At 50.1% G+C, this 19,105-nt stretch overlaps 4 protein-coding genes across 4 annotated transcripts; 3 read left to right on the top strand and 1 right to left on the bottom strand.

Moving 5' to 3' along the window:
- The first annotated feature begins 42 nt into the window (after positions 1-42).
- On the top strand, positions 43-2,661 carry PTM1 (Membrane protein ptm1). The gene is made up of 4 exons (XM_062882622.1): positions 43-530; positions 595-1,228; positions 1,279-1,521; positions 1,574-2,661. The coding sequence occupies exons 1-4, from the start codon at positions 456-458 to the stop codon at positions 2,296-2,298; spliced, it is 1,677 nt and encodes a 558-aa protein (XP_062728685.1). The 5' UTR covers positions 43-455; the 3' UTR covers positions 2,299-2,661.
- Positions 2,662-7,222: 4,561 nt separating this feature from the next.
- Positions 7,223-11,113, top strand: QC761_710710 (uncharacterized protein; the record flags this gene model as incomplete). Its single annotated transcript, XM_062882621.1, has 3 exons — positions 7,223-7,422; positions 7,829-10,719; positions 10,774-11,113. Exons 2-3 carry the CDS (start codon positions 10,043-10,045, stop codon positions 11,111-11,113), a joined length of 1,017 nt encoding a protein of 338 aa, XP_062728684.1. The 5' UTR covers positions 7,223-7,422; positions 7,829-10,042.
- Positions 11,114-12,228: 1,115 nt separating this feature from the next.
- Positions 12,229-13,779, top strand: QC761_710705 (uncharacterized protein; the record flags this gene model as incomplete). The annotated part of the gene is given in 5 exon segments (XM_062882620.1): positions 12,229-12,453; positions 12,471-12,753; positions 13,050-13,208; positions 13,224-13,383; positions 13,389-13,779. Coding segments are annotated over 5 exon segments (1,218 nt in total).
- A 1,097-nt stretch (positions 13,780-14,876) lies between these two features.
- On the bottom strand, positions 14,877-15,985 carry QC761_0111040 (uncharacterized protein; the record flags this gene model as incomplete). Its single annotated transcript, XM_062873220.1, has 3 exons — positions 15,636-15,985; positions 15,100-15,258; positions 14,877-14,951 (listed from the first exon to the last, which is right to left on the bottom strand). The coding sequence occupies exons 1-3, from the start codon at positions 15,657-15,659 to the stop codon at positions 14,877-14,879; spliced, it is 258 nt and encodes an 85-aa protein (XP_062728682.1). The 5' UTR covers positions 15,660-15,985.
- Positions 15,986-19,105: the final 3,120 nt, after the last annotated feature.

The raw sequence follows: 19,105 nt of genomic DNA, 5'->3' as shown, positions 1-19,105 counted from the left end.
CCTCTTATCTTATCGGCTGGCAATTCACTAACTAAAGCTGACAGGGGGCCACGGGCTCAGCTCGCAGTTGGCGATGACGCCTCGCACGGCACAGTGTGCTGATTGGCTCCAGCTGCGTTTCATACAGTGGGTGCCCGTTGGAGCAGGGAGCTTGCGCAACGTCGACCAGCGCACCCCAGACAGTGATCGGTGCAGTAGCAGCCCGTCTCCAACTTCAACCTGACCTGCATCTTAAACTTTTTGAAAATCGACCTCTTTTTTTCTTATCAAGACGAAACTCAAGTCTCACCCGACGAAAACAGCCACCAGACACTGAAGCGCGAGACGGTCGAATCCATGGTGCAATTCGCCGCTTCAACTTTCTAGACCACATCGGGACACGTACGCTCGCTGTCTAACATCAACCCGAACCGACATTCGACGACAGCCAGACACACACGACATCACCACCCACCATGAGGGGTTGGGCATCCACTTTATTCCTACTGGCGTCGTCCGTATGGACTGCCAAGGCGTTGGAGATCGCATTGGTGAGCACTGTGCTCTGCCAGCTTTGTTCTCTAGCCATGAGCTAACAATGCGCCGGAATAACAGGACCAGACAGACGAAAACAGGCAACGATGTGCCGGCATGTACGATAAGCAAGCCTGGGGCGGCCCCGTCGACCCCTTTATCCTCGTCAAGTTCACCGACGTCGGCAAGGACTCGGGACCCGATCCGATCACCAGTCTCCTGATTGTGGAATGGAAGGACACAGACTACATCGGTGTGGGACAAGAGGGTGGCGGTAGGGAAGCCATCTGCCGGCCGAAGGATGTCGAGATGGGATACTGCAAGGAGGCCCAGCTGGGTGAATTCATTCTCGCGCCAAACGCTACCGAAAAGTCCGAAAACTTGATCCTCACCAAGGCCGTCCACCTCAAGAAAGCAAGCCCGATCAACTACCCCATCACCAAGACTGGTTACTACTGCGTCATTACCGATCAGTTTACCGACAATGATTACGAGGCTATCGTGGAGTTTAGAAACGCATATGGAGAGCTCCCGGCCACACAGATCCCGAAGCTGCCGTTTTATGGAGGAATAACGATCCTCTATGCGCTGGTGTTGGTATACTGGGGCTTTCTCTACTATCAGCATCGCACCGATATCTTGGCTGTGCAGAACTATATTACAGCAATCCTCATTTTCCTCGTCGTGGAGATGTTGATGACATGGGGATTCTATGGTGAGCATGTCATGATGTTGCTGGTGGACTGTTTCACTAACGAGACCTAGACTATCTCAACAGACATGGGTCAAATCTTGGGTCCAAGATTTTGCTGGTCGTGGTTGCCGTCTTGAACGCTGCGCGCAACTCGTTTTCGTTCTTTCTGCTCCTGATCGTCTGCATGGGTTATGGTGTCGTCAAGCCCACGCTCGGCAAGACCATGATCTATGTCCGCTGGCTCGCCATTGCGCACTTTGTCTTTGGCATTGTCTATGCGGTGACAAGTTTAGTCATAACACCCGATAACGCCGGTAAGCCAGGAGTCCTACCCCTTTGTCGAAGCTCACAAGCTAACCCAATTAGGCCCTTTCGTACTCCTGATTGTCTTTCCCCTGGCCGGCACTCTCACAGCCTTCTACGTCTGGACCCTCAACTCGCTCAACTTCACCCTCAAGGACCTCCGCGAGCGCAAGCAGCACGTCAAGGAGACCATGTACAAGAAGCTGTGGTGGGGCATACTGATCTCCATTATTGTCATCTTTGCCTTCTTCTTCTTCAACTCCTTCACCTTTGCCTCGGCCAGCGACCCGGATTTTGTGCCCTTCCACTGGAAGAGCAGGTGGTTCATTCTCGACGGCTGGCTTAATATTGTTTACTTTGCCGACGTGGCCTGGATCGCCTATGTCTGGAGGCCGACGGCGAACAACAAGCGCTTCGCCATGAGTGATGAGATTGCGCAGGAGGACGACGGGACGTTTGAGATTGCCAATCTTGATATTGGGAATCCGGATGAGAGCGATGATGAGGATGAGGAGCAGAGGATTGGGAAGAACCAGCAGCAGCAGGAGAGAGGGTTTGCTGGGGCGAGTGTGGCTGGTGGTGTGTTGCATCCACCTCAGCAGAGTGGGGTTGCTTCTTCGTCTTCTGGGCAGGGGCAGCAGCAGCAGCAGAGGCAGGCCAGTCCGGAGAGGGACTCGTTTGATGGGGAGACGATTTTTGCGGTTGGGGAGGATGGGGATAAGTTTTCGAGTGATGATGAGGATGATGATAGTGAGGAGGAGGCTAAGTTGGTGAGGGGGAGGAAATAGATTATTCCTTTTGGGTAGGGGGGCGGAAGTAATGAGGAAGGGAAGGTGGTATATAATGTGGATATGAAGTAGGGAAGAAGGATGGTGGTGAAAGGGGGAGGTGGGGTAAAAGGACAGCAACAATAACAACAACAATAACAACAACAACAACACCAACAGCAGCAACAGATGATGTTCTTTAGAAGAGATATAACGGACGTGCTCGAAAAGGCGGCAGCTCGTCGGAATATTGAAAGTTTATTCGTGTACTTGTAGTGTTACATTTTCGCAAGGCCTGTCTTATGTGTTGAGGGTGGGTAGGCATGGGCGTCGTCGCATTTTTGCATTTTTGTTTGGATTAATGGGAGATGGGAATAAAGAGAAAGCATTCTACTACTGTTCCATGGTTTATTGGGATGTGTTTCACCACCATGATCTTTCATCTACAACAACCTCATCAACACCAGCACCCTTACACACCATATGGGTTTAATAGTGTTTACTCTCATTGCAGTGAGGCCTTTTGAGATATTAGCACCGTCCAAGCCGTGGAAAGCCTGCCTTGGATGCCTTTCGGCTTTGGAGCCCGGTTTAACAACGTCTACACTCAGTAAAGAGAGCATTCAGCACCGTACAAAACCATTGTGCTCTGGGGACAGCCAATATCAACATGCAATATAGGCTTCAGGCTTGAGTAGTAGCAGTAGGCGAGGGTACCAGGGCTTGTTGTTGGTGCTGCTCGAGATGTCATGAGGCAAAGAGGGCGGCGGTTGTGGCTAGTAGAACGCAAACATCTTCGTAGGCAGTCTTGACGCTCGAACACGAGAATACAAGTTATGGCAGAGCAAGCCACATGGTCGGCATAGCCAACACAAAATTCGTAGCCAACCGCTCTGGTCAGCCAAACTGTATTTTGTCAGGACTTCGTACACCACTTCCGATTTACCATAAATTCCCTTTTACGTTCAAAATCCGACTCTGCAGCCCGAAACATACCTTGACCTGCCAAAAGATAAAGGCCTGCGAGTATACCATGTCCTCCTCCATATGCGTATGGCCCTATTGGGCCCGGTTACCAGCAGAAATACGTCAACTTGTGCTGAATCGCTTCACTAAATCACCCCATCGAAATCGATAGTAGTGGGATTCATCCAATCACCCGGCTGGCAAATCATCAGCCTGCAAAGGATCGTTCTAAATACGCTGCTGTTAACAGAGAGTTTCAACACTTCTTTGAAGCCATCAACTTCCGCCACCTGGCGCTCTCACCCCACGACTTCCCCGACTTTGGCCGGCTTGTATCTGGCCGACGCATTTACAGATTGGGCTGCACTCGCTCCCTCTGGTTGCGTGTGCTCCTGCCAACTTAGGGATGCGATGTCTGCCAGAAGGACGAAGACTCAACTACCCAGGAAAACAACAACGCGACATTCACTAGGGCTCTCATTCAATTACTGGATATTCTGTCTGGGTGGAAGAGAAAAGACGCACTCGTGGAACACCAGGACCCAACAAAAGGCATGACCTTGGAGCTCAGCGCACACTCGGTAAGTGACGCGCAGCGTGTCTGGAGGCATATGTTTTACTTGAAGGATACGTACCCCTACAAGCCGCAACCTGGTCAATGGGCTTTCCGGAGGCGGTTTGAGTACTTTTTCATGAAATACTACGAAGACTTCGAGATCAGACACCTCAACGACAACTTTCATCATCATCAGCATGGAGCTCTGATGCTCAGACACGTCTCTTCTGAGGCTAGATCGCGACTTATGGGTACAGAGCCGTTGTATTTGAACTTTAGGAACAGCCCGTTGCGCGGTGGCCGACGCAAGGCGATCAAGACTCCCTCGGTGTGAGATTGTCACAGGACTTACCTTCCGCCGGCAGTTTCATCGAGCAGTGAACCCATATATTCGTTATAGGCTGCTTGGGAAGAGCTTTGTTTGTATGCAGCGCCTCAGGCTCGAGTTTTGGTGTCTCAATCTGGTGGACGGAGTTTATGATGACACGAGCAGAATTTACGGTATGCTACCTCTACCTACTTTGGTCCCTCCCACAGCTTTAAAAGTTATGTCAAGTAACGCAATTCAAAAGGCAATTCAGAGAGCTGTGCGACCTCGTCCTTTTTCAAGTCTTCAGAAGGCCCAACAAACCCGCGTCATCAAGCTTTCTTTTTATGTGGATTATAACCTCCTGATCAACGGGTGGGATTGCTTCCATAAGCCTCCAGACGCAGTTAACATTTTCGGAGCTGCGTTGGCTGTCGGGAGTTACGACCTCGAAGCTTTGGCGAGTTCGTGGGATTCGGACGCCGAGGATTTCTTTGCGCCATTCGACGTTGATCTTTTTCACCATCACCGTTATGAATTTCGCCTAGAAGATGGGTTTGTGGGGTGGGAGCCTCAGTGGTCGAACCTCAAGCGTCTTGCTTTGACAACAAGGGGTCCTTCACCCCGAAAGCTCACACATCAGAAAGAATCAGCCGCTCCTTTGGGCAGCCCACGCTGCCATTAGAATGCCAAAACTGGAGATGATGGAATATGGAACTACTCGGGCTGGACGGTTGAGACGTCGCAGGCTTGCGTCTTTCGCTACAGCTTCAAGGAGAAAGACGCCCTTCATAGCCGAGGATGACCTTCCACTTGATGAAGGATGTCATGCCTGGCGCAACAATACGGCCATTATAACTGTAGCTTGAGTTAGGGTCGGATATAATCCATTTACTCTCAGCATTTCAGATCTATGCGGAAACAACACAACGAACGTGGGCTTCTTTGCAGTGATCGAGAGTGCTACTCACCACCTCCCGCGCTCGCAAACCCTCTATCCTTGCGTCAGCAAACCATCACCCATGCACCCGCCAGACTTGCCCCTTTTCTCGTTGTATTTTCAACTTCGCTTCCTCGCGTACCACCCGCCACCGTTCCCAAGCCACCACCATCATTGTTCACAAGCCCCCCTTCCTTTATTGTTCCTCGCTTGCACGGACTCTCGGTTTTTGGTTCTTTGGTCACTCGCGCCCCTGTTTTTTTCCATCAAAAAAATACCTCCCAAAGGAGCGCTCGCCCAGGGAGCCTGCCGCTCGCGGCGCCAAGCCAGTTAGTTGATGTGTGTCTTTGTCGGCTGTACTCGTCTAACTTGGTCCAATATAAATGGACGAGGAGCCCGAGTTTAAGAGGTTGCCCTCTCCTAAGCACCCCCACCGCCAGCACCACCAACACCTCCAGCGCGGCTGCCTCTGCTTTGAATACATGACCCGGTCGACTACCCCAAGGATAGGATCAAGAACACTTACATTTCTGAGGACCCGAAGGACTAATACTTTTTTTTGTTATGATTTTTGTTTGTTTTGTTTATGTTGTTGGAATAGGGGGAGGAAAGGGTAAGGGGGTTGCTGTCGGTGGGATTGTTTTGTTTTGGGTTTTTTTTTTGTTTTTTTTCTTTTCTTTGTTTTTTGCTGGCTTTATTGGAGGTAGGTTTTATTTCATTTTTTCTTAGGGGGTGGTGGGTTTGTTTTCTGTATTGTTTTTATAGGTTGGGTGATTCGCCCGGTGCGCAGGGTGCTTGACCCCCATATTATAACCATTTGTTTATGGCTACACTTTGTATCTAATGCTGCTGGTTTGTGACGTGCTTGTTGGACTTTGTGCGTTGCGGGTTTAGGAATGGATTTGGAAGTGGATGGAGCACCGGGTTGACAGTTAATATAGTTGAAGGGTTAAGTGAGAACGCCTGTGGTGCTATTGATTGAGGCCCCACGGAATTGTACATTACAGCAGATGCATGAGCACTCCGCAAATGTATTGCGTGGCGCTTCTAAACAATTAAGAAGGTGTCAAGTGTAAGAACGGGGCTCGCAAGGCCATGAACGAGCCCTCTTGCAGGGTCGGGTGCAGCTTAGGGATGAGCTCGTAACCTTTGAACAGTATCATCCTCAAGTATAAGCTATAAGTTCCATTCAAGCAGGCAGTTCTGCATGGAGGTGAAGCAGAGTTGCTAATGGGACGCACATTTTCCAGGTGTGGTTCCCATGGTACAGTAGGCCTTGCGGCATATTGGCGAGGGAATTCTAATCTGTCTTTGCCTTTTTTTGGCTGGCTTCTGAAGAATTTCAGGGAGATATATCATTTCAATCCGAAGAGGTGATAGTAGCTCAGAATTCTTGGAAGCTTATCCTGTTACCGGATGACGCCAGGGACTCTGGTTTGACAATCTTTCAGATGTTGATGGCATCAGATTGTGGCTAGATCCCGAGCATTATAGCGAGTTGTTGAGGCTGGGTGAGAATGCATCATAGGCCATATGAGAAATGGAACGTGAACCGACCTGCAATAACCAATGATTGGACCAGAATGTACATTCTCCGATATGCAAGCCATCGAATATGGATGGATGACTGCATAGAGCTGCTGTCAAAAACTGGACAAATACGAGGTCGGCTCGAACGGGAAGAATTGAGGCTCCTCATGTGAGATACCACTGTTGATCTTTCAAAGAAATACCGGTTTTTGCTGCGAGTGTGTGTGGGCCTGGACAGCCGTTGGAAATCTTGCATCATGAATCGGACATGTGCCTCAGGATCACGTCTAAAATCCTGAGAGGTTTCTTGTCACGGCCATGTTGGGGACCCTGCTGGAGGAGGTGCAAAAAATAACTCGATGCTGTCAGAGAAAAAAAAAAAAAAGAGAGGTCGGATGAAGTGGTCGGGCACAGGTTGATGTTGGGTCTCACAAAAGTTGTTCTGACGTTGCATTAACGGAAAGCTTGGACCACAGGTTGTGGGGAAGCGAGGGTGGTGTGGTGTGGCTTGGTGGCTGGAGAAGTGGCTGAGATTAGATTATCGCCAAGAGAGGCTGGTGGGGGGTGTGGATCCCTTTTTCGTACTCCATCTTTCTGGCAGCCTTCTGGGACTTGCAGCTTTCTCCAGTTACCTAAACACCCGACTCTTGACTTACACATGTGTGATGTCTCAACGGGTTACCTATTTCGAGCTACTTTGCACCTCACCATAGAACGGCACGTGAAGCAGCCAGCACATATTTCAACCTAACCATTCTGTGGTTTAACTCCAGCATCTTTGTGAAAACTTTTATCACCAGGTCGCTGGAACCGTCACCCTCGAGGGGCAAGGGAAACAGTTGAAAGGTAGGGTGGTCCCCGTCTATCTCCCTTCTTCCCGTGGCCGACTCTACTGTGCCAGGCCGGTCGTCGCTATTTGGCCGCCAAGGATCGTAACATCTTCGCTGGCACCTGTCGACAATGGCCGACCTTGAGATAAGCAGAGGTGGACTGACTTCGTCAACCACCACCCGTAACATCTGTCTCTCGTTCTGACCACGGAATTGGTCCGACGAACATGCCTCTTCGCTTGGGGGCTCGAGATACGACATGGGGACTCACCTTGCATATGCACCCAGGAAGCCCAGCCAATTGCTAGCAAGTTGGAGACACGATGCAGTGGAAACTTCGAGTCGACGAGTCTTGTCCTTGATTTTGTTGTTCTGATATGCAGCATTCGGACATCTCGCAACTACCATCTGACAAGCAGCAGCAAACATGACACAAGTGAGCCCTCCCGAGGGCATACAACCTTTACACAAGCAACTCGGATCCGACTTGCACAAAGGCGGGATGTGCTCTGTGACAGTTCTTAGGTCCTAGTCCATCTAGGTCCAGCCCCGCCCATGTGCGATCGGGATCTGTTTACTGGGGTTGACCCCACGGTCCAATGGCGTGCCGTTGTCGCCCCAGTGCCGGTAAACCGAGCCAGCGTCCGTGGTCCAGCTGGTTGGTTTTTCGGGTATGACGCCATGAACACCTCTGACCCCTCGGCACGAAAAGGGTCGATAGTGAGGGGAGGAGGTTTGGTCGCATTAATATCGCACGAGCCGTGAATTACGTGTGGGAGAGCGAGCCGTCCCCACGTCAACTTGTCGAACCTGCAGATCGAGGAGCTGCCCGCACTAGCCTCTCTCAACACGAACAGAGAAGTGGCCGTGGCGGCATGCAATCCTCTGGAGAAGCAGGTTCATGACAGACAAGCACACGCCTGATCTACAAGCATTCGGCCGGGCAACAAATCAGCCAGCGAGCGGTCAGCCACGACAAGTACTGTACCTGCACCACAGGACGGTAAACAGTCAACGAGGGCAACAGGTCCGTTCCTCCCTCTGCCCTGATCCGCTCGGTGCGCGGTCGAATGCCCCGCACTCTGTGCCATCAGAACCGGCTGCCTATCGCCAGCTTTTCCCGTCCATCACCGCCCTTCCGGCATCGACGAGATGCAGGGCCCTACACTACAGACTGGGCTCGCAAGAGCTTGTGCTGCAGACAGCCACCCTAGACACGATTTCTGACAACAAAAGCTGAAGGGCACATAAACAGCGTCAATAGCTCCAAGACAGAATGTGTTGTTTCCCAGATTAGACGCAAGCTTCGCCCGAATCGGTCAACTGTCGGCCCGGTCGACAGCGAGGTCTGGTCATGGCCGGAAACACGTCAAGGCAGGGCCAAGAAGACCAAGAAGAGCGCCAAGTCTCGACGCAGGGGCTTGGCGAGCTACCGTCATCGCCCCGAGGGGAAACGATGTCATTGGCAGGGGTCGAGATCGTCCCAAGAAATCCACAGACAACAGACGGTCAGGGGTCAGCCGCAACCCCTGCGATCACTTGGTGGAGTCCCGTTACCCCCTCCAACGTCAACCGCCTTGACGGCCACTTCCAGACTTACACCACCCGCTACCACGCTAAGCCGAGCACAGCAGAGCACAGCACCCTCGCTTCTGTTTCTCACGCAAAGAGTTGGGCCTCGTTGGTGACCCAGACCCTAAAAGGACGATAACATTATGAATAAGCACAGATGGCAAAGCCGTGGGAATCCCAATGGCTGTAAGCTGCTGTGCCGCTACAGCTCTGTCTTCTGAAACAAGTACAAGTGCAGCTTTCTTCTTTTCTCCCTATGCTTGCCTGAGGGCTCTACGGGCACCCATTGCGGCCGCCTCTATCCGGTGGTTGCTCGAGTCAGTCGAAATCGGTTTTTTTTTTCTCGCTACTACTTACTTGTATGCTCTTCCTAGGTGGTGCGCGGGGGGGGTTGGCACAGACACAAGCACTGCACATGCAGCGCAAGGACCTACATACATGCGACTCTGCTATGTACTTGGGTACAATGTGTCAAGAATCTTGCTGCTAGCCTCCTCCTGGACTGAGCGGTCTCTTCCTGCATGACCCAGCAAGTGGCCTTACTGGCCAACCAGAGCTGTGGTGGGTGGTGCTCGCTCAGGTACTTCGACTTCAGTATTCCAACTAGGGCGGAAGTGCGGGCATCTGCCCAACCTCACAGTTCGCGGGAGGAGAGGCTCCATCCATTTGTCCAGTTTTGCGACCTTCCAAGTCTCCACTCTCCATCCTCCATGGCCGGCACCACGCAGTCCAGTGGGCTTGTCTCAAGCGTCTTTGTTGGACAGCAGCAGGATGTCATGGCATTTCCGCCGTCCCTCGCTCCCATGCTACCACCTCAACCGGGGTGTTGCCCTCGTTGTGTATAAACATCCTGCCTCCCGGTTTCCCTCGTGCTTCCTTCTCTACCTCCATCACCAGCCTCCTTGCAGTCACTCGTGAAACCAACCGGCTAATTCTTAGGTTCTTTCTCCCTGCCATTAAGTAACTCGTTCGCTAAGGTTACTTATAAGACCCTCGTTGCTTCCGTCTTCTACGACCTTCGCTACAAGCCAGTCAGTCACTGTTGATATCCCCACTCAGTCAACATGAGAGCAGCTCTTTCCCTCCTCGCCCTCGCGGCCACCACCCTTGGCGCAAACATCCCCCGGGGTAAGAAGTGGGAGACCGTGGTCACCGAGGTTATCGTGACCTACACTACCGTCTGCCCCGTCACCGAGACCTACACCAAGCCTGGTCACACATACACCACCACCTACACCACCACCAGCACCGTCAAGACCGTCAAGCCCACAACAATTGTGGTTACCGAGACTGGCCCTGCCGTGACCAAGACTGCCGATGAGGTCGTCTACACCACCCTCACTTCCCTCTGCCCTGTCACTGAGACCACTGTCGTCGATGGCTCTACTGTCGAGGTGACCTGGACCTCCACTTCCACCATCATCAAGGTTGCTCCCACCGAGGTTGTTGTTACCCAGACTGCTCCTCCAGTGACCAAGACCAACGCTGCTGTCGTTGTTACCACTCTCACTGAGCTCTGCCCTGTCACCGAGACCACTGTTGTCGATGGCTCCACCATCGAGATCACCTGGACCTCGACTTCGACCATTGTCACCAAGGTTGCCCAGACCGAGACTGTCTACACCACGTCCCTGGTCACGGAGTATGAGACTACTGATGTCTACGAGACTGTCACCTGCCCCGAGACCACCTACACCACTGTCATCGAGGGCGAGACTGTCAAGGTCACCAAGACCAACACGTAAGCTGTCCACTCCGTTCTTTTGTTTATGCCCGACTCTAACACATTGCACAGTATCACCAAGGCTGTCACCGATGTTCACTACGTGACTGAGATCATCCCGGTCACCATCACGGAGCAGGTCGATTACATTGCCACGGTTCCCGTCACTGACCGCAAGACTGTCACCGGGTACTCCACCGTTGTCGTCTCGGCCAGCAACATCATCTACACCTCGGAGCCCCTGCCTCCTACCACCATCATCATCCCCACCTCGGTCACCGCTGCCCCCATCCCTACCACCACTCCCAACAACGGCACCGCCCCCATTCAGACTGCCGGTGCCAACGCCAACAACAAGGCCCCTGCCGCAGCCTTCATTGCTGGTCTCTTTGGTGCTCTTGCCATGCTCTGAGCTTTCGGCAACTGGGATTTTCTGTTTTCGGCTTGACATTCTTATCGATCCTTTGATTGAGGAGCTGTTTGGTTCTTTTCTTCACTTCACAATGGTTTCCAAGCGAAGCACCTTTTTGCTCGACTCAGCTCACCAGGGCTGTTGATTTCTTCCTTTTTGAGATACCACTTGCGCGAACAGCGAAGAGAACATACCGGATACACTGGACACACCACACCACATAGGCGCATACAGGGCGCACCACGCACACACATACGGAGCACATTCTGCCTAGGAGGTACACATGGGATCGGATCGGATCGGACATACGACACACTGCACTTCACTGCGCGGAAAAGGGGTCGGCTTATCGGAGTTCTTTTGGCTTTTTTGACTTTTCTACCATTCGATGCGGTGTGGTGCAAGCAGACGCAAACGCAGGGCCAAGGCGAAGCTGATACCCCTAGACCCGGATCTTCTTTTTTACAAAAAGGAAAAGGTTTGGGGGCGTGATAGCTTGGAAAGGGGGGGAGGGGTTTGATTGGTCGGCCGGATCAGGAGTGGTGGGAGTGACTGGGTGGCAACACACATTTTTAATACCTAACTTCTTTGTGTACATAGCCTACTTCAGGGTAGGCATAGGGACTTAACAAATAGATTGGGGAATATTCACACTACTATTGTGACGACTTTCTTTGCTGGTGACTCCATCATGGACCAATCCACCATAGACTCTTCATAAGACATGAGGATTCAAAGCTTTCTGCGTGTCGATGCCGAGTGGCTGGTCCCGATCAGTTGCCCTCGTTTCAAGGTGGTCTGTTTCGTTTCATCCCTTGGCTATGCGTTTTTCCCATTTGCAAGACATCGCAGCCCAAGGGCGGAGAGAAAAGGAAAGCTTTTGTACCTGCATACGGCAGAGCAAGCCCCCTCCCTCCCTTTCGATCACAAACAACCTGGGCCTTGCCGTAGCCTCAAAAGAGCCGGCATACACCATTGCATTATGGCTGGCCGAAATATTTACAGGCTGAACTATGTTTGTGGTCTTTGGCTTCGAATTCTGTTACCCAACATATGATTGCAGTTCGTGCTCCTTGCTAGAGGGTGCTATCCCCGTAGCCACCAACAATGCCGTCATGACCAGAGCTCTGCTGTTATTGCTGGATATCCTATCGCGGTGGGAGAGGAAAGATGCGCTCGACCACGACCAGGTACCGAAAGGCATGAGCTTGGAGATCAGCATACAGTCACCAAGTGATTCCCAACACTGGTTTCAGCACCTATTTTCTCTGCGGGAATGTCATCCTTACAATCCGTTTCCCCAGGGAAGCGGCTCAAGGAACGATTTGGCGACTGGTTCGGTTTTGTTGACAGCTAGTTTTCCATTAAGCATAACACTGATGAGACACATTGCATTCGTAACGGTGCGCTGAGATACTTGGATTGTCCTGATGGGGCAATACTACGGCTGTGTGGAAAGTTGTTGGACCTCAACTACAGGATTGTTCCCCGTCATGGAACCCGTCGCAAACGCAAGACATTCCCGAGGATCGAGATTGTGACTGGCCTCGCTTTTCGGCGGCAGTGTCACCGAAAGCTATCTTCAAATGTTGTCAGTAAAGTCATCACAGAAAGTTTTGTCTGTTTGGAAGATATGCGGAGTGAGTTCAAGCGTCCGTTAACGTCATTATCTTCCAATTATTAAAAAGGTATGTTGTATTGTATCAAACCATTCCCGCCTTTTTTTTTTGGTCTTCTCATTCTGGGCAGGGCCACTCTCGGGCTATCTTAGGGGTCTTCTTCTTCTTCTTCTTCTTCTTCTTCTTCTTCTTCTTCTTCTTCTTCTTCTTCTTCTTCTTCTTCTTCTTCTTCTTCTTCTTCTTCTTCTTCTTCTTCTTCTTCTTCTACATTAATTATATATGTAAAAAGGCCGAAACTAATCCGGTGTTATTTTCAGAGCTCAAAAAGCTTGTTAAGACTGGTTTCCCGAGTACGCTTAGGCGGCTCAGTATATTCAAAGATTTTGACCGACGACATGAAAGTTTCACAAGGCCATCAAGATTAGCCCTAGGCCGCGTTCTCAACAAAGCAAGCCGCGAACTTGAAGTTCTGGCCGGTCCTTGATATATAGAAGCGGAGGTTTTCTTTGAAAACCCCCCTAAACTTCGGTATAGACCAAAACTGTCCCCTCAGTGGCCCAATTTCCGTCGCCTCGCGCTGACCACAGCCGAACTTCATCCTGAGAAACTCAATAGCACAATAACAGGTTCCTTAAACTACCCATGCAAGCGGTCAGCTGGATGCCAAAGTTGAAGATACTCGAGATTGGAAATAGCGGGGAGTGGACCGAAGAAAAGGGACATGCCTGTATTTTTCGCTACACCTTCAACGAGAGGGATGGACCGATAGTAACGTGGTCTAGCACTTGGCCAGCCGAAAAGGAGCTCGTGCTGAGCCCGGATTTGATTCAAAGGTGGCAGGTTATAACGTCGCATACCGGCCACCAGCTTAAAGTTAAGAGAAAGCCTTTAGTCGGTGTAGGACTGGAACGGCCCTACCAACTATCCTGCCTCCATGTGGCTGTGGTCCCCTGGCTTTTTCTCAGGAAGGACATTCTAAGCGGAGTGTCCAAATTTCAGCTCATCAGCGAGTTACACTCACGCTTTCGGGATAGGGAGTTGTGTTAAAACCCAAATTCGGGGGTTTGTGGCACTTTTATCTATTGATGGAAGTACTATTACTGTAAAGTAAGTTGAATTAACTATAAAAGATAGCCAAGATACCTTAAAAGATAGTTAAAATACTGTAAAAGACAGTCAAGATCCCCCAGAAGATAATCAAGACCCCTTGAAAGATAGTTAAAACTCCTTAAAAACAATTAAACGCCCATGGAAAAATAATAATTACACTTTTAAAGATAGTTGATGGCTATTTATATATTATCTTAAAAGGCATAATTTAACGGGTATTATACATTTGCTGACTTGCAGGACCGATTATTCGTGGGCTAGGGGCGCCTTTGCACAAACATCAATTCAGAACCGCATGCCCACAAACCACGCAGCCCCTTCCTTCTGTAACATGAAAAAAACAACCCGAGAGAAGATTCCATGAAAAGCAATTAAGAACAAACCCCAAACACCACCCCCCGCCAGTCACAGAAAGACATACCCTCCCTGTATTCTCCCCCCTTGCCCCTCCACTAAACACCCCTCAGCTATATTTAAAAACCCTTCCATCTATATTGTCAAGACCTTATAACTATCTTTCAAAGATTGCAAACGTTGAGTAACTTATTCTTTTAAATAGGAAGGCATTTACCACCATCGATGTCCCGCAGGTAAGCATTACCAAATTTCAGAGATTAGAGCATAATCAAAACTAAACAAAAACTTAATTCATGGCCCAAGGCCCAGTCCAACCAACCTCCAACTACCTATAAAACCCCTCTCAAAAAACAACCAAAAAGAAACCAGGTCCTAAAACAAAAAACAAAAAAACAAAAACCACCCCAATCACCCCAGCAACCCCCCATCACCCCCTTTTTTTCTTTTATATTGTATTATTCATTCCGTCTGCATTTCCTTCATTTCTACGGCAGCAGAGTATGCCCGGTGACCCTCCCAGCTACTTTCCTATAGTGAAACCAGCTCTTTCGAGTTACTCCGCATCCTCCTCTGCCAGAGACTCTCCCAGCAAAGCTCACCCTCGTGCGTCTCCGCTGTCTACGCCGCAAGCCACTTCCAAGGACCCCCCTACGGGAAGGCCACAACATTCTTCCTCATCATCCCTCCTCCACCACTTCCTCTTCTTGGTCTGCTCCGGACCGAAACAGAAAGGCCCTTGCTGGGCAGTGAGCCTGATAACTATAAATAACCCCCAAAAGTTAGCTTTATTTATTAACCGAAAGAAAAAAGGTAGAGAATGAAAGAAAGAGAAAAAGAAAGAGGGAAAAAAAAGAATAAAAAAGAATAAAAAAAGAGAAAAAAACACAGAAAGGGACTTACAAGGGACGCCAGTGCTGCCGACTGGCGGCTGGGGGGAGGGAGGGTGGCCCGAAGAGCAGCAAATGCTGCCGCGTTTTGCGCGTTGCGGCGGGCGCGCTCCACTGAGGTAACCGCCCGGGGCAGGCTGGCGGCAGCGGGGGGGGCTGGGGCCGACCGTGGCTGGCGGAGGGGTTAGTGGAGAGGCCGGAGGAAGGACTGGAGAGGCCGGAGGAAGGACTGGAGAGGCCGGAGGAAGGACTGGAGAGGCCGGAGGAGGGACCGGGGGAGAGACCAAAAGAGAGACCGGGGGAGAGGCCGGAGAAGGACCGGGGAAGCCGGGGGAGAAGAGAGTGGGGAGTCTGGGGGAGAGGAGAGAGGGGACGAAGCCACTGCTGGTTGTTGCTGCTGCTGCTGTGGTTGTTGTTGTGGTTGCTGCTGCTGCTGGGGGTGCGGCTGGGCTGGGTTGGGAGTTCTGGTTGCTGAGACCTCGTGTCTAAAGAGAGAAGAGAGGAGAAGAGAAAAAAAAACTGGAAGAGCTGGGGAGATTCAACACGTACCAGCTGTAGTGTACGAAACGTCATTTCGAAGACAACGAAGGATAATCGAGAAGGTACAGGGTAGAAGGAGATTACTGACACAGTAGGGGAAGTGTCGAGATGTTGGTGGTTGCGGTGATTCACGACGAAGGAAACGGCGAAATATAACACGGAGGGGGGCCAGGGCTGTCGAGGATATCGTTCTTGACTTGGCTGGACGCATACCAAGAACCATTTCTACATCCATCTCTACGCAGCTTTCTGCTTACCTTATGGACTGATCGCCAGTACGGTGTTGAAGAGTGTCCGTGGTTGGGTGGCTTTGACGTTAGGAAGCGATAGAGGCTTACGAGGGGGCAGCGACGACATCGAACACGAAGGGAGGCGTTTCGAGTAAAGGATGGGGCTTGTAGATTTAAGAGATACGTCCTGGCTTTGAGCAACGGATTGGCCGTGGAATATGGAGATCGTGGGTGAGCAATATGTGACAGCTGACGCAGAGCTCAGCTTCATTGGCGACAGGTGATAGAGGTGTCGTACCTGAAATTAAGTGGCGCGACTCTTGACAATGGGAAGAACAAACTGAAGGATGCTTGGGCCGTTGAAAACATGCAAAGCTGGGTTCTTTCAAAAAAGTATCGTACCTGACCCAGATGCGCCTGATGGAAGATGGTTGGTTGGTTGATGTAAGTCGCATTCACGACGTGGTCTGGGATGGACAAGTTCTGCCGAGGTTGCGCATGCGCGACACGTTGGACCCAACTGTGGAAAGAATGCGGTATAGACAACCATGATGAAAGAGCTAAGTGGCTAAGTAGCTGGTTGAGCAGTCTCTTTGCAACCTGGATAGACAAATTATCTCGTGCCTTCTGCTTTTCCAAACCCAGACACGCGGTCCCATGGAAGTCAGCCGCGTCGGTAGATCAATGCGGCACATCGAAGATTGCGGCGAGGAAGGTGTACGTATTTTTTGTCACAGGCTGGAAGGTAGGCAAGAGTCATAATTTCAAAGGATCATCTTACTCGGTTGCACCAAACTCCAATTGATCATCGCTTTCTTTATTCATGTCTCCTCAGATTCAGGGGTAACCGTGGCAACCATTTGGTCAAGATGGAAGGGGTTTGTTTACTTTCAGGGGGACATTTAAGAGCCCTCACCATCTGAATCCTTGCGCTGTCAGTCACTGTCAGTCAGCCTGTCCCTTCTCTGGCGGTCACTAGAGTCGTGTTCTTTCTGACATTGCATTTTGGATGCTTGCGCATGCGAACCTCGGCAAGACTCGTGCATCCTAGACCTCGTCGCAGGCTATTTACACCAGCCAGCTACCACAATATGCACCTAGCGCTCCCTCATCGCACATCCTGCTACTCAATGTCAGGTACGACATGTCTATCCGCTGGCACATTAAGCTGCTACAGCTCCAGATAACCAATGTCTCTTTTCGCACGGCCTGTCCGTTACTCGAAGTCAAGAACGATATCCTGGAAACTCCAGTCCCCTTCCCTTCGTACCTCGATATTGTCATTACCTTCATCGCGAGCGTTTTCAATTTCTGAAGGTCGAAACCACCCGAACATCAACACTACTTCCCCACATCGGATTGTCGCTTGGTCGGTCGATACCATAAGTCGGAACTTGCATAGAGATGGATATGCCTGTGGGGTCTTGGTGTGCGCCCTCCCAAGATAAGAGCGATATACTTGAGCAGTCCAACCCCCCGTCGTACCTCAATGTTAGCGTTGCCTTCGTCGCGAGCCTTCCAGCCTTCCAACTTCCCAACGTCAAAACCACCCAATCATTGACGGTCGTCTCCCACCCCGTGCTTGGTATACGTACCTCCTCCCATTGGTCTGTTCCTTTACCACTCATACTTTCTCATCGGTCCCGGTTGATGCTGTTTCCCTCTTTTGAGTATGACGTTTCTAGCGCCGCCCAGCTAATATGTATTCAATCCCTCTATCTCCTCCAGCTCTTCTCTTCTCGTCTCTTCTCTTCTCTTCTCTTCTCTCCCCTCTTTTAACCTCGACAATAATAGCAATAGTAGCAACAGCACCGCCAGCAGGCCATGACTACCACCGCCCGCCAACCATTACTCGCACTCGCAGGCCCTCTTCCCCGGCACCCGCAAGCCCTGACTCCTTTCCTGCTACTTCTTCAGTCTCGCTCCCTCGCGCCCCTCGCCCGCTCCCTCACGCCCTCCTTTTTTTTTAAAAAAAAAAAAAGCAAAAGAAAAATGTGGCTGGAACTCGCCGCTCCCATCGTCAGTTGATTGTTGTATTCCTGCTGTGTGAATCTGACTGGTGGACTGACTTTTTTGTGATGACAGAATCATCCGAGGCCGACTTGCCCGCCGCTAAGCCCCTCCGGCCGGGGAGGAGAGGAAGGAGGAGGTGGTGGTGGAGGAGGAGAATGAGGACGAAGATTGGGAGGAGATGACGAGGGATGATGATGACCTTACCTCGGACACCAACGATGATGATCACAACGGGGGTGATGAGGGAAGTTTTTATGATTGGGAGTAGTTTTCGTGGTTTGTCAGAGGGGTGTATGTTAACCACGTCCGAGTAATTTCCAGCTGAATCGTCGAACCTGGCTACTTAGCGTCCAGCGTTAGAGGACTGATTGGGTGGGGTGCTATGCCAATTGGGGACTGGATGGGCCTTTAAAGCTGTTACGTTTCTAGAAAAAATAACATGAAGTAGAGATCACCGACAGGAATAAAGGCTTTTAAAGATAGCTAGTATACCTCTAAAGATAGTGAGTAGGCCTTGAATATTATTGATAGGCCCTACAAGGTAGCTACAGGGCCTTTAAAGATAGTTGCAAGGCTTTAAAAAGATGGGTAATAAGCTCAATTGGCTTTGGAAAATAAATACTTATCTATATATTAACGACTATCAAGGATGTAAACTTTATGTTAGATATGCGATTGTGAGATATAAGGGAATTTAGTAATAATGATAGGTAGTATTTTCATTATTTATGGAGAGTAGAGTCAATAAAATATTTAAACTTGAAGGGGGAGGTTAATAATAATTAAACATAATACGTTTGATTTAAGTGATAAAAGCTAAATATCGTAGTAAAATATAACGATAAGGACGTGAATAAGGAAAGTATATAATCTTTACAAAATCCTTTCATCCATATATCTAGTTTCAAATCTGTTATTTTAGAATTCTATATTACTACCGTCCTCATATAAGTAATTAATTTAAGAAGAACAAACTCCGAGGTTTATATCTTAGTATATCACATAATAGAATCTTATTAATGACCTCCTATATATAATCTCACCTTGCAACTATATATACAAAAATGTAAAATATCACTAGTGCCCATACCTTCACAATATGTTGGCGTGGAGCTAAATACAGTGCTTTTGACCGAGACAGCATCATACAGCTATCAACAGGATGAAAGACTCGATTTCGATCATTTCCGACTATCGAACCCAATTAATATTACCACATATCTAGACAGCCAACTA

Source organism: Podospora bellae-mahoneyi, chromosome 7 (genome assembly GCF_035222275.1).
Source record: "Podospora bellae-mahoneyi strain CBS 112042 chromosome 7, whole genome shotgun sequence".
NCBI classification, from domain to species: Eukaryota; Fungi; Ascomycota; class Sordariomycetes; order Sordariales; family Podosporaceae; genus Podospora; species Podospora bellae-mahoneyi.
The sequence above is the reverse complement of the archived record's forward strand: the minus strand, read 5'-3'. Positions and strand labels throughout refer to the sequence as shown.

Bases quoted from the DNA above. Each gene is read 5' to 3' on its own strand.
- PTM1 (XM_062882622.1), top strand. From the start codon at position 456: ATGAGGGGTTGGGCATCCACTTTATTCCTACTGGCGTCGTCCGTATGG. The intron at 531-594 runs GTGAGCACTGTG...CCGGAATAACAG, and splicing joins AGGCGTTGGAGATCGCATTG to GACCAGACAGACGAAAACAG. The intron at 1,522-1,573 runs GTAAGCCAGGAG...TAACCCAATTAG, and splicing joins CATAACACCCGATAACGCCG to GCCCTTTCGTACTCCTGATT.